The 20,315-nt window shown below is 35.5% G+C and overlaps 1 protein-coding gene across 2 annotated transcripts in view; it reads right to left on the reverse strand.

Moving 5' to 3' along the window:
- LOC117329031 overlaps nt 1-16,363 on the reverse strand; it is a 29,008-nt gene extending 12,645 nt beyond the window's left edge. The window contains exons 1-3 of one of the 2 annotated variants that reach the window (XM_033886728.1): nt 15,661-16,363; nt 1,826-2,152; nt 12-74 (exon numbers count right to left, since the gene is read on the reverse strand). In XM_033886728.1, coding sequence (XP_033742619.1) covers nt 25-74; nt 1,826-2,152; nt 15,661-15,739 — 456 coding nt within the window. In that variant the 5' untranslated portion in view covers nt 15,740-16,363 and the 3' untranslated portion in view covers nt 12-24. The remainder of the gene's footprint in view (nt 1-11; nt 75-1,825; nt 2,153-15,660) is intronic. The other variant, XM_033886720.1, reaches the window with a different exon arrangement.
- Between the last annotated feature and the right edge of the window lie 3,952 nt (nt 16,364-20,315).

Here is a 20,315-nt window from a genome sequence, read left to right on the forward strand (position 1 = left end):
GCGCAACTTACCCTTTTTACCGAATCAAACATCCAAGATGGCCGCCACAACCCACGATTGGCTGAAAACACATCCTGTAATAACGTTTGTTCTATCTGATTGATTCTAATAATTCTTGATGGGAGAGATGATACCATGACAGCACTCATTATAAACAATGAAAACAAAAAACAAAAACAAAACAAAAAACAACAGAATAACGATTCAAGATGGCCGCCAAATAGAGATTTCTGATTGGTCGATATTTAGATATCGTTCGATTTTCATGAAATTTGGTATTATATGCAGTCTGGCTATACAAAGACAATGGCAGTAATTTTTTTTTTTTTTTTTTTAAAAGAAAAAAAAAAGAGAAATGGAAGCCATTTTTCAGACCCCTTATTGGTCAAAATATAAATATTGTCCAAGTTTGGGAACATAATTTCATGTGAAGGCTGGACCATTTATGTCTTACAGACATTTCTAGTTCTTATGAAATATGATTGGGGATTCGAATAACGAATCCACTGCCAGCAGCGGATTGGGGATTCAGTTACATACATGTTCAATTGATATTTTTCCTTTTAATATATGATTGGAGATTCGAATAACAGCAGATTAGTTTAACAATAGTATTCAATTTGTAGCATAAATATAATAACCAAGAGTATTTTTCTGATAGAATTTTAAATTCCGTATATATGTTTGCATTCCAATCAAACCTTCAGCTATATCGAAATGATACTCTGGTCTTTATATATTTGTACCATAGAATGCTGGCAAAGAAACATAAAACATCGTCTACTTGTAAAGAGACGATAAACCTCCCACAAGAGAAAAACTCTTGGCAGCAGATTCGAACTAGAGACCCATTATTGATGATTGAATTACAAAGTAATTATATCATTGTAATACCCGCAAATTACCATTTTCGTAATTTGTGATAAATTACGTCAATTAAACATCAAAAACTGAATCCACAATACACTATTGGCAGCAAATTCGTTATTCAAATCACAAAACGAAAATGTAAAATCGAATCTCTGATCATAGTTTATCAGAAAATTACAAATAAAACATAAGTAATTGAATCCCCAATCTGCTGCTGGCAGCGGATTCGTTATTCGAATACCCAATCACATATTATAAGAAAAATACTTAGATGTTACTGAATCCCCAATCCAATGCTGCAGCGGATTTCTTATTTGAATCCAAACGTCAAAATGTCAATAAAAAGAAATATCATTTAAACATAAAAAAAACTGAATCCCCAATCCGCTGCCAGCGGGTTCGTTATTCGAATCCCCAATAACGAATAACGAATCCGCTGCTAACTTCAGCCCGCTAACCTTAATTGAGGTAAATCCAACTGTAATGGTCTTACATTCAAAAATGAATAAAAGTAGACAATATTATCAAAACGAATTCAAATTCACTTACATGTATCATCACCTAGATTTCCATAAACAAATTATTTTTCATAAGCTTATAATCTATAAATCAGCACATGTTTTATTCCATTTAATAAAGAAATATATTCTTTACCGCAATATTTGCTAATTACATTTAAACTTATATAATTTCGTGAGATAAGATTACTAATTCAGGTTCAAGTTTAATCAATATTCTTTAACTTAAAAGTTTCCACAGGAAAAGCGTTACAGAACTAAAAGCAAATTCCTTTACTAAGATTTTACCCTTTAATTCAATAATGCTTTGCTGAGGAATTTTTACGTTAAGGAACGTTGATGAAACGTTGGCCTAATTGCTGAAAATTGACCTTTTCATTGTGACAAACAGCTGGATAAGATTAATTTGAGTGTTAGAAAATATAGAATCATCTTACTTGCCGACTGGTGTTGTTCTCGCCGTTTTCCTGCCTCGACCTGATGAGCGTAGTCCCTACAACTTTGTATAAGACCACTGATGCCGCAGCTCGAGCCTTTGTCGTCCTGGTTCAAACGCAGATGCAATATCGTCCTTTTTATCATTCCTTTAAGTTTTTCATAACGACGCAGAGGATCAAAGTATTTACTTTCCTCATAATCTCTCGACAGCTGCTCGACAACCTGCTTAAGTTTCTTGTGTTCCCTTTGAAGGGAGTCTAGTTCCGTCCAGAGCAGTTCGTTCTCCTTCCTCACATCATCTTTGGTGTTGGACCTTTCATTCGAAGCTAAAATGAAAGAAGGTAAACTCATTATGTACTATAGAGCGTCCCCGGCAAATCCCTGCAAGAGTCTAATACAAGTGGTAGGCAGTTTAACAAAGAGTTCCAACCACTGTTAAACTTCAATCTGTATTCCAAACATGCAAGGATCTTGTATGTTGCCTGTTGATCAATCTGCTTTTAATTCCATTCTATATCCAAAATCTCTGCAATAGTAAGGATATAGTATTTTCGTCAGGTACACATTCTAGCATTTATAACTAGTCGATTGAAATGTGCATATGTATAGACAAGTAAGATGAGTATAAGGTCGAGCCACACAAACTGCTACATGCGGTATAACAATACAAGTTGCTTGTTGTGTGGTAATGTTTGTTGGTCGTTAAGAATGACGGCTGCCCGACCATAGTTGATAACGTATAGGCTGGTCAGTTCTTGTACATTTATCTCCGTCTAACTTGACAGAACGTCGTTTCCTAGACTTGCTCTTTACGGCACTGGCACTTAATTTGCATAACATCTTCTGAAAATAACGTTACAGCCCCGTTTTAATTCAAACCTGGCCTTAGGATTGGTGCTAGACTGGGATATAGCTAACCGGGCAGGCTGGCGAAGATGAACTTTTTATCATTTTGTTTTCATTGGCAGTTAAAAGCTATTGCTCCGGGACACGCAACCGTCTAAAATCGAAAACTACGAAGGTTAGGTTCCTGAAATGATTACAGAAGTTCCGGAGTTACAAACTATCAGATCCAACACCCTCTGCAAACCTGGATATGGCAAATTTTACACTTACAGAAACTAAAAAAAACCCTAACATCTTAATAAACATCATTGAATTGCACAGGGGGACTATCTGTATTTCAATGAATCAATAATGAAATTGAAATTGACACATGTACAAGAAAGAGGTAAACATGCCTCAGTATTGATTACAACTCGGAAAATTTATTACACTGGTATCTTGTAATGTTGTTTGTTAAAACATAGTTTTCTATCTAATAATTTCCACTATTATTGATAGTACATGTTTTATTTCTTCCAAATTAAATCACTTGTCTTTCTTCTTTCTAGCCTTTTCAAAAATACCTTCTAGTCCGTTTCTACAATTAGAATGCAAGAAAATGATTCTTTTCTTATATCTGTCTCTGTGTAAAAAATGTCGGTTGTTCGCTCTAGGTTTTATTACACATAACCATTAAGTGAGGTGCAAATTTGTTAACTTTCAAAAGAATTAGATGTTATTTGTTTATATTGCTTAAAATCGACAAAATATACTTTTACTCTCCCACTGCTGGAACAAGAATATTCTGACCAATACAGGATGGCATGTGAAGTCGGCGTGTAGCACGTGTGAATGAAGTAAGTTTGAATTTACAATTCAGTAGGTAACACCACCAGTTGAACAGAATGTGATGTAACGGTCCCTGAAGTAAACAGATCCATATCAGGGGTGATAAAAGTAAACTGACTCACCGTATATGGTAGAGACTCGCTACACAATACATGCGTGTATTCGATGAACTTTTGTTTAAAACAATGGGTATTTTGTATAACGTGATTGGAAGTTATCATTCTTACACATCAGATTTGAAAATATTGCACCGAGATGAAACTTACCGTTAGACTTGTTGTTATGACATATGTTAACAAAATAAATGTGAAGTTTAATTGAACTACACGATATTTAGGGTTAAAGCCATTTTTGTTTGTGTGTTTGTTTGATGGATGTTACGCCCCGTGATCAGACAGAGTCATTTTGAGGCGGATGCTCCTTCTAGTAGTTGGTGACTACCCCACTGAACACCGGGGAGTCTCGTTGCGTGCTATTCAGAGCAATATGGGTAAAGTGTTCATGGACTCTGGGGTTGAAGCAAGTGCCGTGAATAAGTAAACAACACTAACAAGTTAATATCAACATTGGTTAATACTCCTACAGGTGAAGGGAAAACTATATCAACTACCTCCATTGTAATTAGGAATAATACATTAGTATGCCATATATCTTCTAAAACATGATACAAAGACATCGGTCAATGATAAAATCCGAACACGATGCAAAAACAGATGAATGAGCCGCAAAACCAAGGGTCATGTTCACACAAACCCTCCCATACTGGTACCAAAAGTAATTTATTCTGTGTTTTTGTTTTATAGGTTACTACCTTTGTAAGATATAGTTCACAGTTTCAATAATTACATTACTGAGCAAATATCACATGATTAAAAGCATTGGCTTAATGATTTACTGATAAAAAGAAGCTTGTACAGACACACCAGTATAGATATACAGTACACTTGAAACAGGTTCTAGAATAGCGAACCTAGGCCCGATTTATATATTACTAATGCTTATAGGTAAAAACAGTAATCCCCTTTATCATCCATTTTAATGTGTCTGAGTAACAGAAATAAGGTAATATTTAAGTCCTTCCGTTTATCATCCACTTTAAGGTGTCGGATTAACAGTATCGAAGGTAATATTTAAGTCCTCCCCTTTATCATCCACTTTAAGGTGTTTGAGTAAAATTATCGAACGTAATATTTAAGTCCTCCCTCTTTTTCATCAATTTTAAGGTGTTGGATTAACAGTATCGAAGGTAATATTTAAGTCCTCCCCTTTATCATCCACTTTAAGGTGTCGGAGTAACAGTATCGAAGGTAATATTTAAGTCCTCCCCCTTTTTCATCCACTTTAAGGTGTCGGAGTAACAGTATCGAAGGTAATATTTAAGTCCTCCCCTTAATAATCCACTTTAATGTGTTGGAGTAACAGTATCGAAGGTAATATTTAACTTCAATATATTGTAGATTATTCACGATTGATCCCTCATAGCAAGAAGTATATTTTTGGCAGCCAATCTACGTCATTACAGAGAATGAATTATCACATCAATGTTCATTGAAATACATGTATATCATAAACATTGATATCAAAGGTGTTTTTCGCGTGAGAAAATAAAAAAGACACACAACACAAAACGATGCACACACTAAATCCCATATTTAAATTTCAAAACAAACCAGAAAAATAAAGAAAAAAGAAGAAAAAAAAATCGCGGTCACTACAAATCTTAGTCAGATGAGATCAATGAAAACTAAGTCATGCTATTTGAATATATTCAACATAGGTAGATGTTCGTTTTGATTCCAATACAATAAGAAAAAAAAAAGATAATTAACACTTTATGTACAACAATTTTGCGATAATTTCTTTTCGGGCAGCGAAAAGTGCCGAGACTACTTCACTCTCTTACATACGGCCAAATATCGACGTGTTACTCTCCGATCGCATGGACTTCGCATATAGATGAAAAGGTACTGTATATTTAATTAAAACTGTTGCCAATGCTATTCAATTATTGTATCATATTCATTGTCCGTATCTGGCAATGGAACAAACAAACTTATACTTATATTAGGTAGAGTTGGTCACTATAACACAATCAACACAGTGACTGGGTTTGACAAGGCCTTAGATTGGCTCTTAATGAAAAGCCATCGTTGATGGAACATCAATTCATCATACAAACGTATCGAGTGAGTAGACTGCCTTCCAGATATAAAGAATGTTCGCCAGAGGTCAGCATTGACCGTTCTCCTTACACACCTCATTAGATACCATTCAATGTGGGTTGCAAGACCAATTTCCAAGAAATTGATACGCACCTTCATCAAGCTTTGTGAAAAATAAAAATAGCTTTCGACTGATCAACGCCATGGGCTTTTTGGGGGTCAGCCATATTTTCCGTGTTGTCCTAGATGCTCGTGTAAGCGAACATAATTATATGATCGGTTTTATATGTGAGTTTTTTTACGTGTGTGTCCATCGTGTGATTAAGTGTCTCCAAAATTCCTACAGTAATTTTAAAATTATATTTTCAGTTCTTGCTATGAGGAATTAATGTAGCAAATGAAAAAGTTCTAAAGCCTTTTTTGTGAAAGCTGACGTTATTTTCTTATCATGGTAGACATCTTTAACACATTTTCAGGTAAAAGCAGAAGTATGAAAAGACAAATACTATACATTCGCAATCTGGAACAGTTCTGCTTACATTACAAACGTTTTTCCAAAAGTCCCGACAGTTGAATTCGAGAGGCCTATTAATTAATGTTGGTCAGATAAAATACTTTTGAGGAACCATACAGTTGATGTGTTTTCTCTGTGTGAAAGTCACCTGGACAATACAGTTTATGATTCTGAAACATCTGTTCCGGGTTACGATGTTTGCCTAAAGACAGATCCGGCGTGGTAATAGGGTAGCCACTTACGCCCGAGAAATCTTTACTGCTTTAGAATTAATTTCTAAGATTCATCTGCTATAGTTTATGTAACGGCATACAGACATCCAATTCATCATAGAGAAGGGTTTGACCGTATTGGCAAAGTATTAGAGAGGTTCGTCACAAAATATGACAATGTAATAGTAATTGAGGAAATCAACATTGGTGAATTTAAGTCTACAAGACTTCGTAACATTATGATGCCGTACAATCCATAGCAACCCTTGAAACCGAAGACTCAGGCACACGAATTGATCATATATTTATGCTTCAGACTACTTCCAGTGTCCAGTGTCCAATAGTGCAGTGGTAATCAACTTATATATATAACATTGGATGTCGAAAGGTCAAGCTTCATATGTAACTTTCGGATACAGAAAATCTAACAGGGTAGACAAGAGAAGCTCGTATAGGACATGTATCAAGCTCCATGAGGTAGTAATTAAGTGTTCGATTATATGAATGATGACTTAAAGAGATGAACAGCACGGGGCACTCTATAGTAGTATATAAGACCTTTCAGACAAAGCTCTGTCTATTTCTTCACCCACCTTGTTAACAATCAATGGAACGCTTTTCTATCTTATATTTTGATAAGTTTGATTTAGTTCAGGAACCTTTAATACATTAACTTCATCACATTGTATCTGGTTTAGGAATTAAATAACTGGAACTTTACAAATATACTAACGTCAACTTGCTGTTTATTATGTTAAGTTATTTCAAATCAAATGATATCATTCTTAAAACCCGTCAACATATCACGCCTCCATTAGATATATCTAGCCCTGGCGTCTAGTAAACGTAACCCAGCTGTTATCTTTAAGTGTTGTCTGATTTGTTGGAATATGTACATCTTAATGACTTTATATACCATTTTCCTGCTTCAGACTAATAAAACAAAATCGCGCTATGGTCGTGGTAGTAAACATGTGATCTTTCGACGAATTTGATGACGTTAACCATGAGTGAGAGACTCAGAATGGCAAAGTAACAACAACCTTTGTCATTTGTGTTTCTCTGCTTAACTCGTCTAATGAATAAACACCATAAACATGCGCACATGTGTTGTTGAATGACGTATTACTAAAGAAAGGACTGTATCTGTTATGTATTTATTTATGTTTTTTTTTGTTTATATGGTCGATAGAGTTATTTGTATCTTACGATGGTCTCGTGCTTCGCAAGGTTGACAGAAAAACCTCTACAATTGCACAGATCCTTCCACTCCCAAAACTCTTCTGACAGCTGTTATGATGTATAACACGCAAGGTCTGTAGTGTATATAAGGAACCGCATATTTAGTTAAAATGCCAGTCTAATACTTGTTTCCATGGTATACCCACAAAGATTGGAATCGCGAAAAAAAATAATACCATTAGACCCCTTGAGAAAATAACCATGGAAATGGCATGTTATACACTTAATAAATATAGTCAGGTACAGAATTCTCCAACGTTATGGTATGGAATATATCGAAATCTATTTTCAGATATTAGACTAGAACACGGTAGCAAATGAACTTATAATTATAGTTTATTTTCGTATACGATGAAGCTGCGTTTGGAATTTCTGTAGGTACAATTCGATATCAATTAATGTTATTGCGATTAGTTCACATTTCATTAATATTTCATGCATTACAGATGATCAACACTATTTAGGAGACACTAGTATGATTAACCCATCTGACAGACTGTTCTTTAGAATGACGAAGCCTGAACGACATATCTAAGCATTAAAGTCAGAAGGGTCAAGACAGTTCAAAGATAGGTATACGGTTTTAACGGCGGTGTGTACTGTGGAAAAATAGTAGGTATGGTAGAGGATCTTTTAACTAGTCCGAGGAGAGGAAAAAAAGGAGGAAACCAATGCAAACAAATTAGTTTTATAACAGATATATATGAAAATGACATTTGTTAGATATATCTACATAATAAAGGTTATAAAGTTTTACTACGTCTGTTTAAATACGGTACTAATTTAGAAATTAGAATAATAATAATAAAAAAAGCAGTTTCGTGATATCTCCAACTTCCAATCCGAGACTTTATTGGCGACTGTTCGCTACAGGATCCGCTCCTGGTTAGACTCTCGCCTCACACCAACCTGACAGCGCCCGCATCTCGAAGGGAACGCGTTATTACTTGTAATTCATCAACGCCCCCTAATCTATATCCAATAATTTAACATTTATAAAACTGATATGAACTCGTTAATATCGGAGGAATCTCCTACTATAATCCTGTCCTTGATAGATATAGTGCTCTCATTTGTCACGTGGGGTTCTCTGGGGTCACTTACAGATAGCAGGTGTCATTGATAGCAGGATGGGGCCCCATTTACGTCAATACATTGTTGTTCTGTCTAACACACTTTTATTTTTAATATCTGAAAATGTCAACCATAATTTACCAGAAAGAATAAGAGATTAAGAAAACTAGAGGTTAGCAAGGAAAGTCCATTACGAGAGGGCTGTTTTATATAGCATTCTTATCTTTATTGCATATTTTGTAGGGTTTGTTTGTTTGTTTTTTTTTCCATTTAATCGATATACATGTATACTGATCACTTCAGTTAGGAAATATCAGCAAATTTTGTTGAATTGAACATATGCAACCACTGCTTTTCAATTAAATATTAACAAGAAATCATTGTCACACCACTAAAGGTCGCATGCGTTGATGTTAGTCAGACTAAAGTGAAAGTCAAGTGAGTCGAAGCTCATTCTCCCACTTCCGACTTTTCAAGTGTTTCATTTTGCTGATATAGTAGGAATAGGGGCAATATATTGTTTCCAATAAATACTAACCAAATGCAGACGCCTGTCTTGTATGTGTGTTGGCGTGAACAGCTAGTGCTGGATTGTAAGCAAGTGTGCCAATTTCACGGGCTATTTTGTAGGAGTCAGAACCGGATATGCGCCTCCAAGTAGGGCATACCTCAAGATGTCGGCACTTCCCTAGATACGATTACCAAGACAAGTTGTGATTATAGGTGATATCTCAGATATGACTTCTGATTATTCAAACTTTGTATCTTTCTAAATCTCAATTGGAAACTTTTTTACTTGCACTGACAGCTTTAATATATCTAGGCACTATGCACACATTCTATTAACTTTTAAACGATGAGGCTTTTCTTTGAGTCCTTTATAATACTCCAGAGTGTAGTACGCTGATTTAGGGATAGACAAAACAAATCGGCAAATTACAATACCCCCACCAGATAAAGGTAAAATATAGGTTATAGAGACATACATATGAGCCGTCCTTAAATGACCTTAGCTGTTAATAGGACGTTAAACAAAATAAACCAAACCAAACCAAACATACAGATGAAAGTATGAAGTTCGAATGACAAAACAAGATCTAGTGTGGAATGACGACACATTGCAGTACCCCTCCGTTGAGACACCAATACGCTTTATGATTTACAACTCTACAAACCATACAACAAGGACCGGTAGACTTTATCTCTGATAAGCTCAATCTTTTGAAATATAATCTTTTAAACTGCTGACTAAAATGTCCCTAACTAACGCCATGACTAACGGGTCTATCGTTAATATACATGTATTTACGTTTTATTCTGCATCTCTAATGACACAGAAACTATCAAATAAACGAGATCCTAGAGGGATCGTGGCGCCAATCATTGAATGATCTATTCATGACTGATCTTTTCTTTACTTTTCTTTCCTTTCCTCTTTTCCTCTTAATCATTTGAAAGCAAGTGGAACCTTTTGTGAGACCTGTAAAAATCATCATGAGCTATCTGAGATATAATAACTAACAACAATGGATTCCGATATTGCCATCAGTCAGACATTTTGTTTCTCTAATCAGTTTAAAAGTCTAATGGACATAGCGAGAAAAGACGGAGGGAAGCCTACACATCAGGTTTGAAAAAAAACAAAACCGAACCCCACGCTCCTGTTCTCCTTAGGGAATAGCGATAGCAAAGTTCAGCAGTCAAAATTTTCCCGACCCCCTTCAAATAGTCCGGACCACTCAGTAAACAAACTTCAACCAAACTCAGGACACCTCTTCGAATTTCAAGTTATTCATAAATGCATGCACAAGCTGTATGTTAAAAAAGGAGGAATATTCGAAATAAGTGTTATATTTAGAAGTATGTAACTTAACTAGGCAGTTATTAATGTAACATTAGGATTGCTTGAACTACATTTACAATAATACAATATTATTGAATATTTGCATATTATTTTGATTATAGTTTTCTATTTGCATGTTTTTCGATATCTCCAAATACAGATATAATCACACTGGTCATGTTAAACAATACAAATACCATGTCCTCAAATATATATTGATGTTGCAGTATCAATTGGACGATACAGCACAGACTCCGGGAATAAAAAATATTTCCCTGAAAATCGATGCCACAGCCCCTGTGTTCTTAATAGCCTTGACAATCATTGATAACACGCATATGGGGAACTTAACCAAAATACATTCTTCTAGACTTAAAACACTGCGCCCTGAAGATTCTGGCTGTCACGCCCTGTGGAACTAACGTTCTGCAAACCAGTGATTACAGGCCTTAGGAAACTTAACCTGAAAGTTTATGCCACCACGCCTTAGAATTTTGAAGGACTGAATCCACGCTTCCATAAAGTAGGGAGAGGACACCCCTCCTACCAGGTCTTAGGTGAGCGATACATGAAAACCCTTGATACTACATTTGTACGTCTTAAGTTAGTGAACATGAAAGCACTGCTACCACGTGGTAGGTCAGTGAACAATGAAAGCCCGACCACCACGTGGTAGGTTAGTGAAACATGAAAACTCTGCTACCACGTGGTAGGTGAGTGAAACATGAAAGCCCGGCCACCACGTGGTAGGTTAGTGAAACATGAAAGCCCTACTACCACGTGGTAGGTGAGTGAACATGAAAGCCCTACTACCACGTGGTAGGTGAGTGAAACATGAAAGCCCTACCTACCACGTGGTAGGTGAGTGAAACATAAAAGCCCTACTACCACGTGGTAGGTGAGTGAACATGAAAGCCCGGCCACCACGTGGTAGGTTAGTGAAACATGAAAGCCCTACTACCACGTGGTAGGTGAGTGAACACGAAAGTCCATGCTAAAATGATCTAGTAGCTATAATAGTAGCTGGTCATATGACACCTAGCCTACTATCTGTAATATGATTTTAGCGAGCTATATATGGCAACATTATAGGCAGTCTGGTTACAACAATCCTACTATGTTTGAGTATTAAGGCAGGTTGTTATGTAACATTATAGATAATTGGGTGATATATATCTGCATTATAATTACATGTACCTGTATTCGATAACATGTACTGATATTATAATCACATATACCACGTAAAGTACTAGTGTTGTTACAATTGCAGCTGTTTGACACACTATTAGGGTACTGTAAAAAAAGAAAAAGGAATTACCCCAATTGTATTCCTTGTGAACGACCATATATAAAGAGATGAATATTGTTTAAAGTATGCATTATGTCATTTTGGTTGTGATGGAGTATCTTCAGAGAGTGTTCTTGGTGAACTTCGAGTATATTAATGAAACACTCGAGTAACCGAGTGTAGTTATTGCGAAGTTTAAGCTTCATTACGTTTGTGTATACTCTATAGAATTGCATATAACATATGTGCCTTACAAGTGTATCTTACCATATATGCAAACGTGTAAACGTAGATAGGAGATATTCTAAAAGTGAAATCAAATTAAGAAATAAAATTGAGTGCTTATGCCTAATCAAAACTATCCGAATTATTTTCTTGTCTAATATTCCAACATTTAATTTCTATAAAAATATTCCTGCATAAAATACGACGTATTTGCGACGCCATGAATCAGAGCATAATAGACGCGTGTATACATATTTCCATTGCGCCATATATGCAAAGAGTATCATAGAGGGTATCCGCGTCGCTCCCCCAAAGACTAAGGTCTCTCTCACATTTTTACTGACGCGTCTCCCTTGAGTCTACTTCTCTTCCGACGCAATGCAGTCAATTCGCTCCTATAATTGGAGTAAATCAGATAGATGTTAATAGTATTGAAGTTATAATTGATTCAGAACTAGAAGTCATCAGGACCCTTATATCACTTTGCACGCATTGTAACTGCTGGGTGAATCTCATGTGTTGTAATTCTATTTATGTATGAACAATCGTGACATCAAAGATGGAATTTTAATACCAGCATCTTTAAAACAGATAAATAAAATGTATGTTTTTTTTATTGTAATTCCATCTTTAACCTTATTAAACAGAACGATGCCTCGAATGCATTGATTCGCAAAATATCAATTATGGGATCCATACGAAGGCGCCTGTAAATGACATAGTGACGTCGGACGTTCTACATAATCTTAGCATTGGTCCTGTGGGTTATGTATTATGCAAATGATTTATACACAGTGCTCGATTTCTCCTAATGAGTCGGACATGAACTTCACAGGGAGAGTGTTGATATTATCATACGCAGGTGTTTATCTTCTTAATTACAGTCACATTAAGCTTCAGTCGTAACACAAATCATTTCACTCTCTTACAGAGACAGATGAAAAATTTGAACAAAAGACAAAAGAAGTTATTAAGTGAAAACATAAACGAACGGAACATCCATATATGAAACCGGAAATTACATTTAGATTGACTGTCTTTTTTCCATTGAGATATAAACGGAATATTTGTCAAACCTCTTTTAAGTTACCAAATGCCTTTCATGGTCCAATCTCCGGTCTTTGATGTTTGTTCTGTTTTATGATTTTTTTTTTCAGTTTCCAATTAATTTTAAATTTGAGAAACACAAACAGTTACAAAAATGTCCTCATACAAGAGGGCTCTCATTCGTCATACTTCATTCATTCATTCATATATGATATAAATTTCCATATGAAATTGTTTTTTTTATGAAATCATTATTTTTCTTTCATATACGAGGGCTGATTGATAAGTTGTGAGCCTCATATTGAATGACTTGAATTTTGCCGGACATATTGTACTTTTATAGAACTCCTTTTCTTGGCTGTTCAGAAAGTCATCCACTGCTTGTTAGGGTTAGGGTGCCTGAAATACATTGTAGTTGTTTTCAGTTTTGAAAATAGGTGAAAGTCTGATGGTGCGAGATTATGTGAATACGGCGGATGCTCAATCAATTTAAAGCCATAATCGTGAATGGCAGCCATGGCAATGACAAACTCTTTCACCCTAACCCTCACTTGCAAAATTTTGTCAAAAGCCGCTTGTCTTCTTTACTTTAGAGTGCTACCTCGTCGATATAAACTAACCAAATGAGACCAGTCCTTGGGTACACGGCGCTATATAGTCATGAGAAAAGTAGGACTTAAAAAAGAACAGCATTGAGTACCTCCTTCAAGACAAGGCTCACAACTTATCAATTAGCCCTCGTATATGTGAAGTATTGGTTTAATAATCGGTTTTACTAGATAGATGATATTTTCTAATGCATCCGATACACGGATGGTTGGATATCTACAAGTGTCTTACTATAGCAAATAGCATGAGATAACGGGAATATAAATTGTGTGTGTGCTAATCTCTCAAATAATATCTCTTTTATCGTAGTATAACGTTTTTAGAAACGTTTATAGATAAATAGGAGGAACGTATCTAATGCAACAAATCATTGAATTTCAAATGACCTGGGTCCGATCTCACGATTTTCTTGATAAATATCAAATGTCTCCGGACAAACCTGTAGGTTTACATGATAAATTATGCTCGACATTATGACTATGTATGTAAGTGAAATCGACGTACTTGATGCTCGTTACATGTATTATTTATTTTGGTTTCATTACCACTACTCTGGTTCTTTTTCTAAGAAAAAGACATTGTCTCGATGAGAGCGTCGTCGTTCAAACTGAGGTCGCCTACTTTTCTGGAACACATGCTATTTTTGTTACCCTCTTTGCAATTGATCTAAAAGAATTTTGCAATGGTATCGGGGTTCCCCCCCCCCCCCCCCCCCCCCCCCCCCCCCCCCCCCCCCCTCGTCCTCGCTGTTATTAATTCGTTAACACATCGATATCATTGTGCTATATATATCTTATGTATCAATTTGTATATAAAACCTGACGATTCACGGATTGCGGGTCACAAATGACCCATAAAATATATATATTGTTTTCTGTTGACCGCGCCTATACACCTTTCTCTGATATCTGTGGAGTAGCGATAAATGATGGAGACATTAGATCCTAAGTAGAGATTAACACATCAATCTATGCTTAATCCAGACTCATATCCTGTCGTCCTGAATAGCTAGGACGGAACACTGCATGGGGTAACACTTACCACCAGCGGTGACAACGTCAACCCTTTATCATAGCATTGTCCATTTGCACATTAACCCTAAGCCTTTCGTTAAAGTATGTCATACCGAGACCACGGTTGATATAGATTTTTTTCTACTCCAATACCCTTTGCTGAATATGGTTTTATTACATAAAGTGTTTCCTTCTGAGTTTTTTTTCATACATATAAAGCACAATAACTTGAATTCACTGGATTAGCATATAATCAAAGCTATAACCTTATTGACTGTGTATGGAAGGCGTCACTCTCCATGGTTTAAGCGCTTTTATCAGGATAGAGTGTTAAGAATAATGAAGAAGAATTATTGCTTGTCATTTATGTTGCTTTTCAATTTACGACAGTATACAATTTCAATGTAGTACAATGAGCACATTTTACCCGCAACTCATTTTTAAAAAGATCAGATTGGCAGCAAGCTAAAGTCTTGAAATCTCAAAAAAAAAAAGATTTGACTAATTCCATGTTTGGTTGAGATGATTACATGTTTCATTTATTCGTTTTAGTTTATTTCACTTACTTTAAAAATCCTTTAATTCAGTCAGATATTTCAGGGTGAAGTAGAAAACATATCAATATGGACCATAAAACATCGGTTTTCTGTTGTTCAAAAGTGTAATATGAAATAAACATATCACCATTTTACGTCAGAAAATGTTAAATGTTTAGGACCTGAGCCTATTTGAAATCCAAAGGTAAAAATATGACCATAACAATATGCAATGGTCGGCCAACTACATTTTTTTTAACAGAACACAAAATTCCAACAGATTTCGTAGAATTTAAAAGGTTTAGGAGATTTTAAGCAGAGTTTAATGTCGAGTTATTATAAGACTTATTAGATATTACTGGCCGTCGTGCACCTAGCTAGTGAATCGGTCGTACCTTGTACTCGGGTGGTTGCTGATAGCCACTGGGAGAAGATCTTCGTGCGCTTCCCTACTCCGGCAAATCGTGGGTTCATTTTGGAAGCTTCACACACTTGTTGGACGACTATATAACTTGTACATTGTCGTCTCTACGATGTATAGCCATAGCCCCTGCTAGTTGGTCCATCTTACATTTCCTTTTTAAGTTGTGTTGTGTAAGTTTGAATTGTTGTACATGGTAAACCAGAGTAGGGCAATAGATCTCGTCCGTGGATTAGCTCTTGGTGACTGTGCCTTGTCACACTTCCACCAGCAGACCAACTGGAAATCGATATAACAAATTTTCTGATGTATCAGATTATCACAAATTGAGTCAACGGGAAAATTAACAGCCCACAACGATTCCAATACGGGAACAACTCGCTTCTGATTTGTTCTTCAAGATAACAACATTCGATTGAGCAGAACCATGATAAAGCATACCAAATCAAATTCATGACAGATAAAGACTATTCGTTTTTCAAAACTCTCAATTACCACACACGGAAAAATATTCCTTATAGAAATATAAATCCTGGTGGGTCAGTCCCCTCACAGAGTCTCCATCAATAACATAGGGATGTCTTCCCTTATATACTACAATCCATAGTTGTGATTGGCAACCCTGCAGTACACCATTACGGACATTCCATACAAGTCAATTATTGACTGCTCGTATCTCCTATGACAGTACGGCGGTGCTAACTGGAGTCCAGCTATTGATGATGTAGGTTTAATACCCACCTTGCTTCCGCACAAGAATGACAAAAGCTGATTAGCACTCACGTAACCGCCTATCCAGGAGACAAACAACTACCAACAGTTTCGCTCTCATTATGGAACCACGTTGGTATATATGGCAACATTCCTTTCTTATCATTTGTATTTTATTTGTTTATATACATCGTTATACTTTTGGTACGCATTGTATATTTAGGGAATCAAATTTATTTTTTTCAACATTCATGAAGTCATAACAACATTGGCTTCTCGATTCATGAAAAATATGTCCAGAACGCCACCATGATTCAACATCAAGGTTGTTGAAAATGATATTAGACATCAAGGTTGGTAAAATGATATTAGACATCAAGGTTGGTAAAATGATATAAGACATCAAGGTTGGTAAAATGATATTCGACATCAAGGTTGGTAAAATGATATTAGACATCAAGGTTGGTAAAATGATATTAGACATCAAGGTTGGTAAAATGATATTAGACATCAAGGTTGGTAAAATGATATTAGACATCAAGGTTGGCAAAATGATATTAGACATCAAGATTGGTAAAATGATATTAGACATCAAGGTTGGTAAAAATGAAATTCGACATCAAGGTTGGTAAAAATGAAATTCGACATCAATGTTGGTAAAATGGTATTCGAGTTATACCAGCGTTAGTAACAAAGTGATTCGACATATAGGCTTGCAAAAATAAAGACGTATCGATGATTCATTAAAGAATCTATATTGCAGTTGGCAAACGTAGACAATGTAGAATAAATATAACGGAAAGACACAAACTACAGGCTTCACGTAGGACTTGTATTAATCATTTTGATAAAAGTTGGAATCGGCATCCTCGTTGTTAAACAGTGACGGACTCTGAAGGATTTAATAAATTTGAAATTTAGAATTATGGTCTTGAAGAATGAAATGACGATTAATGTCAATTTTGAAATTGCTGCTGTGAGAAGAAGGCCGATATTTTCAATCGTCATGAATAAATACATTTCGACACCAGCTGATGTATTTGTAATTATAACAACACAGCCTCCCAGCTCGTAGAAAACGGTCCCCATTCTGATGATATATACAGTACTTGTTATGCTTGTTCTATTGTTTTATGGTATTGTGTTAGTAAGCGAGTATTTATATAACCATTTGTGTTCAATAAGTCATCACACTTGTTATAAATATTAATACTTATTACCATGTATATTATTCATATTATGTGAAACTGATGATATATCAAAATTGTTTTACAGAAAGTCGATGTACTGCTTATCAACAAGTTAGCGAACTACACAATGCGATAACAATGGAAAGCAACGTGTTAACTAACGTTTACTTGTAACTCGAAATCGATAAAGCGAGGGGATGTGAACAAAATATAGATTTACACTAAGTACCTTTGAAAAGTACCCTATTAAGGTCAATGTTCTATATATTTATGACTTCAACAACAAATTAGTGAATCATACCCGAGAACGATATAATAATCGTCCACTCTATACGTTTACGAGTCAGTGGTCAATGATTTTCGCCGTCGCATTTATCCCATCAGAGGCGCTCGTGTACTATGCGGGGATGATCACTCCAGGAAAAAAATAAAGCTGTAGTTTAACCCACTGATGAGGGTGGACTATTCAAATCATCCTACTCAGTGGTCCACAGTACTAGAAGGATATTTCGTAAACTTCATATTCGCTTTGACTTTATTTCTGCTCAACATTTTGAGAGTTTTGAAAATTGAGTATTTTGAGTCTGACCAAAAAACAAAAATGGTCCAAAAGTAGCCATCTTGGATTTTGATTGATGCTCTAACTATATACCTTATTCAAGTAACAGATATAACGTAAGTCTACATTAAAGGTGCTTTGGAAGTAACAACAAAAGTACAGAATCAAGAGTCAAGAAACTAAAACATGATGATATTGGGAAGTGTTACTTTACCAATAGCTGTGTATCAGCATTTTAGCAACATATTTCATTTTCCGTTCATTATCAAATTTTATTTGTGCGCGATATCCGTCAGTGTTAGTAATATACATTTCTGAATAACATTATTTGATAAACCAATTGTGGTCGCCAAGATCCCTCTGGCTCTTGTAGTTATGACTACCATCGTGATGAGTAGTTCACAGTAAACCCCATTGTAGTCTTATATTATGTAAATAATACAATATAGATCATTTCAAACCCTATAATAGTGTTTATTGCATTTTTGCCAGTGAAATATAGAGATTTATCAAACTAATAAAATTTATATTTTCACTGCAGCTATGAGCAGTGAATATATAAGATTTTGCAGTGAAAATATAAGTTTTCCGTTTTTGACCAATCAGAGCGGACCTCTGTATTCACCTCGTTGAAACGTGCCGATTTTTTTAATCGAAGCGGATATAGATAAATTGGTTATTTTGCTGTATTTCTGAAATATTCTGACCAGTTTTTGACTAAATACTCACTTGACGTTAGCTATTCATACACAGATTCTCCAATAACAGCAGAAAACGATTAAATTGCGCTTATCTGTCCTTTCAAAATGGCGCCGTCAAGTTGACGTGGAGTAACGTCACAAAGAGATGACGTCATTACTGAATCACGCACTTTTTGACTATTAATTTTCGATGTTTTTAAATTTGTATTTTAAGTTTATGAAATGCAATAAAAAGAAAATTGAATGGTTTCTCGTTAAATATAACATATATTTCACTCATATGACAGAATATTTTTTGATATTTTTCACTCGTGCTTCGCTCTCGTGAAAATATCGATTTTCTGTCATACTCGTGAAATATATGTTATATTAAACAGGAAACCATTCAATATCCTCGATATATATGGTTTTCGTGAGTATTTGAACTCTACATTAGATCAGTTGGTTTCTGGGGCTATTGAAACCATGTGTTAAGGCATCTTGTTTAAGTTATTGGAATCCTGTACCAGTGTATATGGTTCCCCAGGTTATTGAAACACTAAATTAGTGTATAAAGTTACCGAGGTTATCAAAAACCTATATTAGGGTATATGGTTACCAAGGTTATAAAACCCTATATTAGGGTATATGGTTACCGAGGTTATAAAACCCTATATTAGGGTATATGGTTACCGAGGTTATAAAACCCTATATGAGGGTATATGGTTACCGAGGTTATAAAACCCCATATTAGGGTATATGGTTACCGAGGTTATAAAACCCTATATTAGGGTATATGGTTACCGAGGTTATAAAACCCTATATTAGGGTATATGGTTACCAAGGTTATAAAACCCTATATTAGGGTATATGGTTACCGAGATATTTAACCCTATATCAGGTTATATGATTACCGAGGTTATAAAACCCTATATCAGGGTATATGGTTACCAAGGTTATAAAACCTTATATTAGGGTATATAGTTACCAAGGTTATAAAACCCTATATTAGGGTATATGGTTACCAAGGTTAAAAAACCCTATATTAGGTTATATGGTTACCAAGGTTATAAAACCCTATATTAGGGTACAGTGTATATGGTTACCGAGATTATAAACCCCTATATTAGGGTATATGGTTACTGAGGTTATAAAACCCTATATTAGGGTACAGTGTGTATGGTTACCGAGGTTATAAAACCCTATATTAGGGTATATGGTTACCGAGGTTATAAAACCCTATATTAGGGTATATGGTTACCGAGGTTATAAAACCCTATATTAGGGTATATGGTTACCAAGGTTATAAATCCCTATATTAGGGTATATGGTTACCGAGGTAAAGAAACCCTGTATTAGGGTATATGGTTACCGAGGCTATAAAACCCTATGTTAGGGTATATGGTTACCGAGGTTATAAAACCCTATATTAGGGTATATGGTTACCGATGTTATGAAACCCTATATTAGGGTAAACGGTTACCGAGGT

The sequence above is a fragment of the Pecten maximus genome, chromosome 1 (genome assembly GCF_902652985.1).
Source record: "Pecten maximus chromosome 1, xPecMax1.1, whole genome shotgun sequence".
Lineage (NCBI taxonomy): Eukaryota > Metazoa > Mollusca > Bivalvia > Pectinida > Pectinidae > Pecten > Pecten maximus.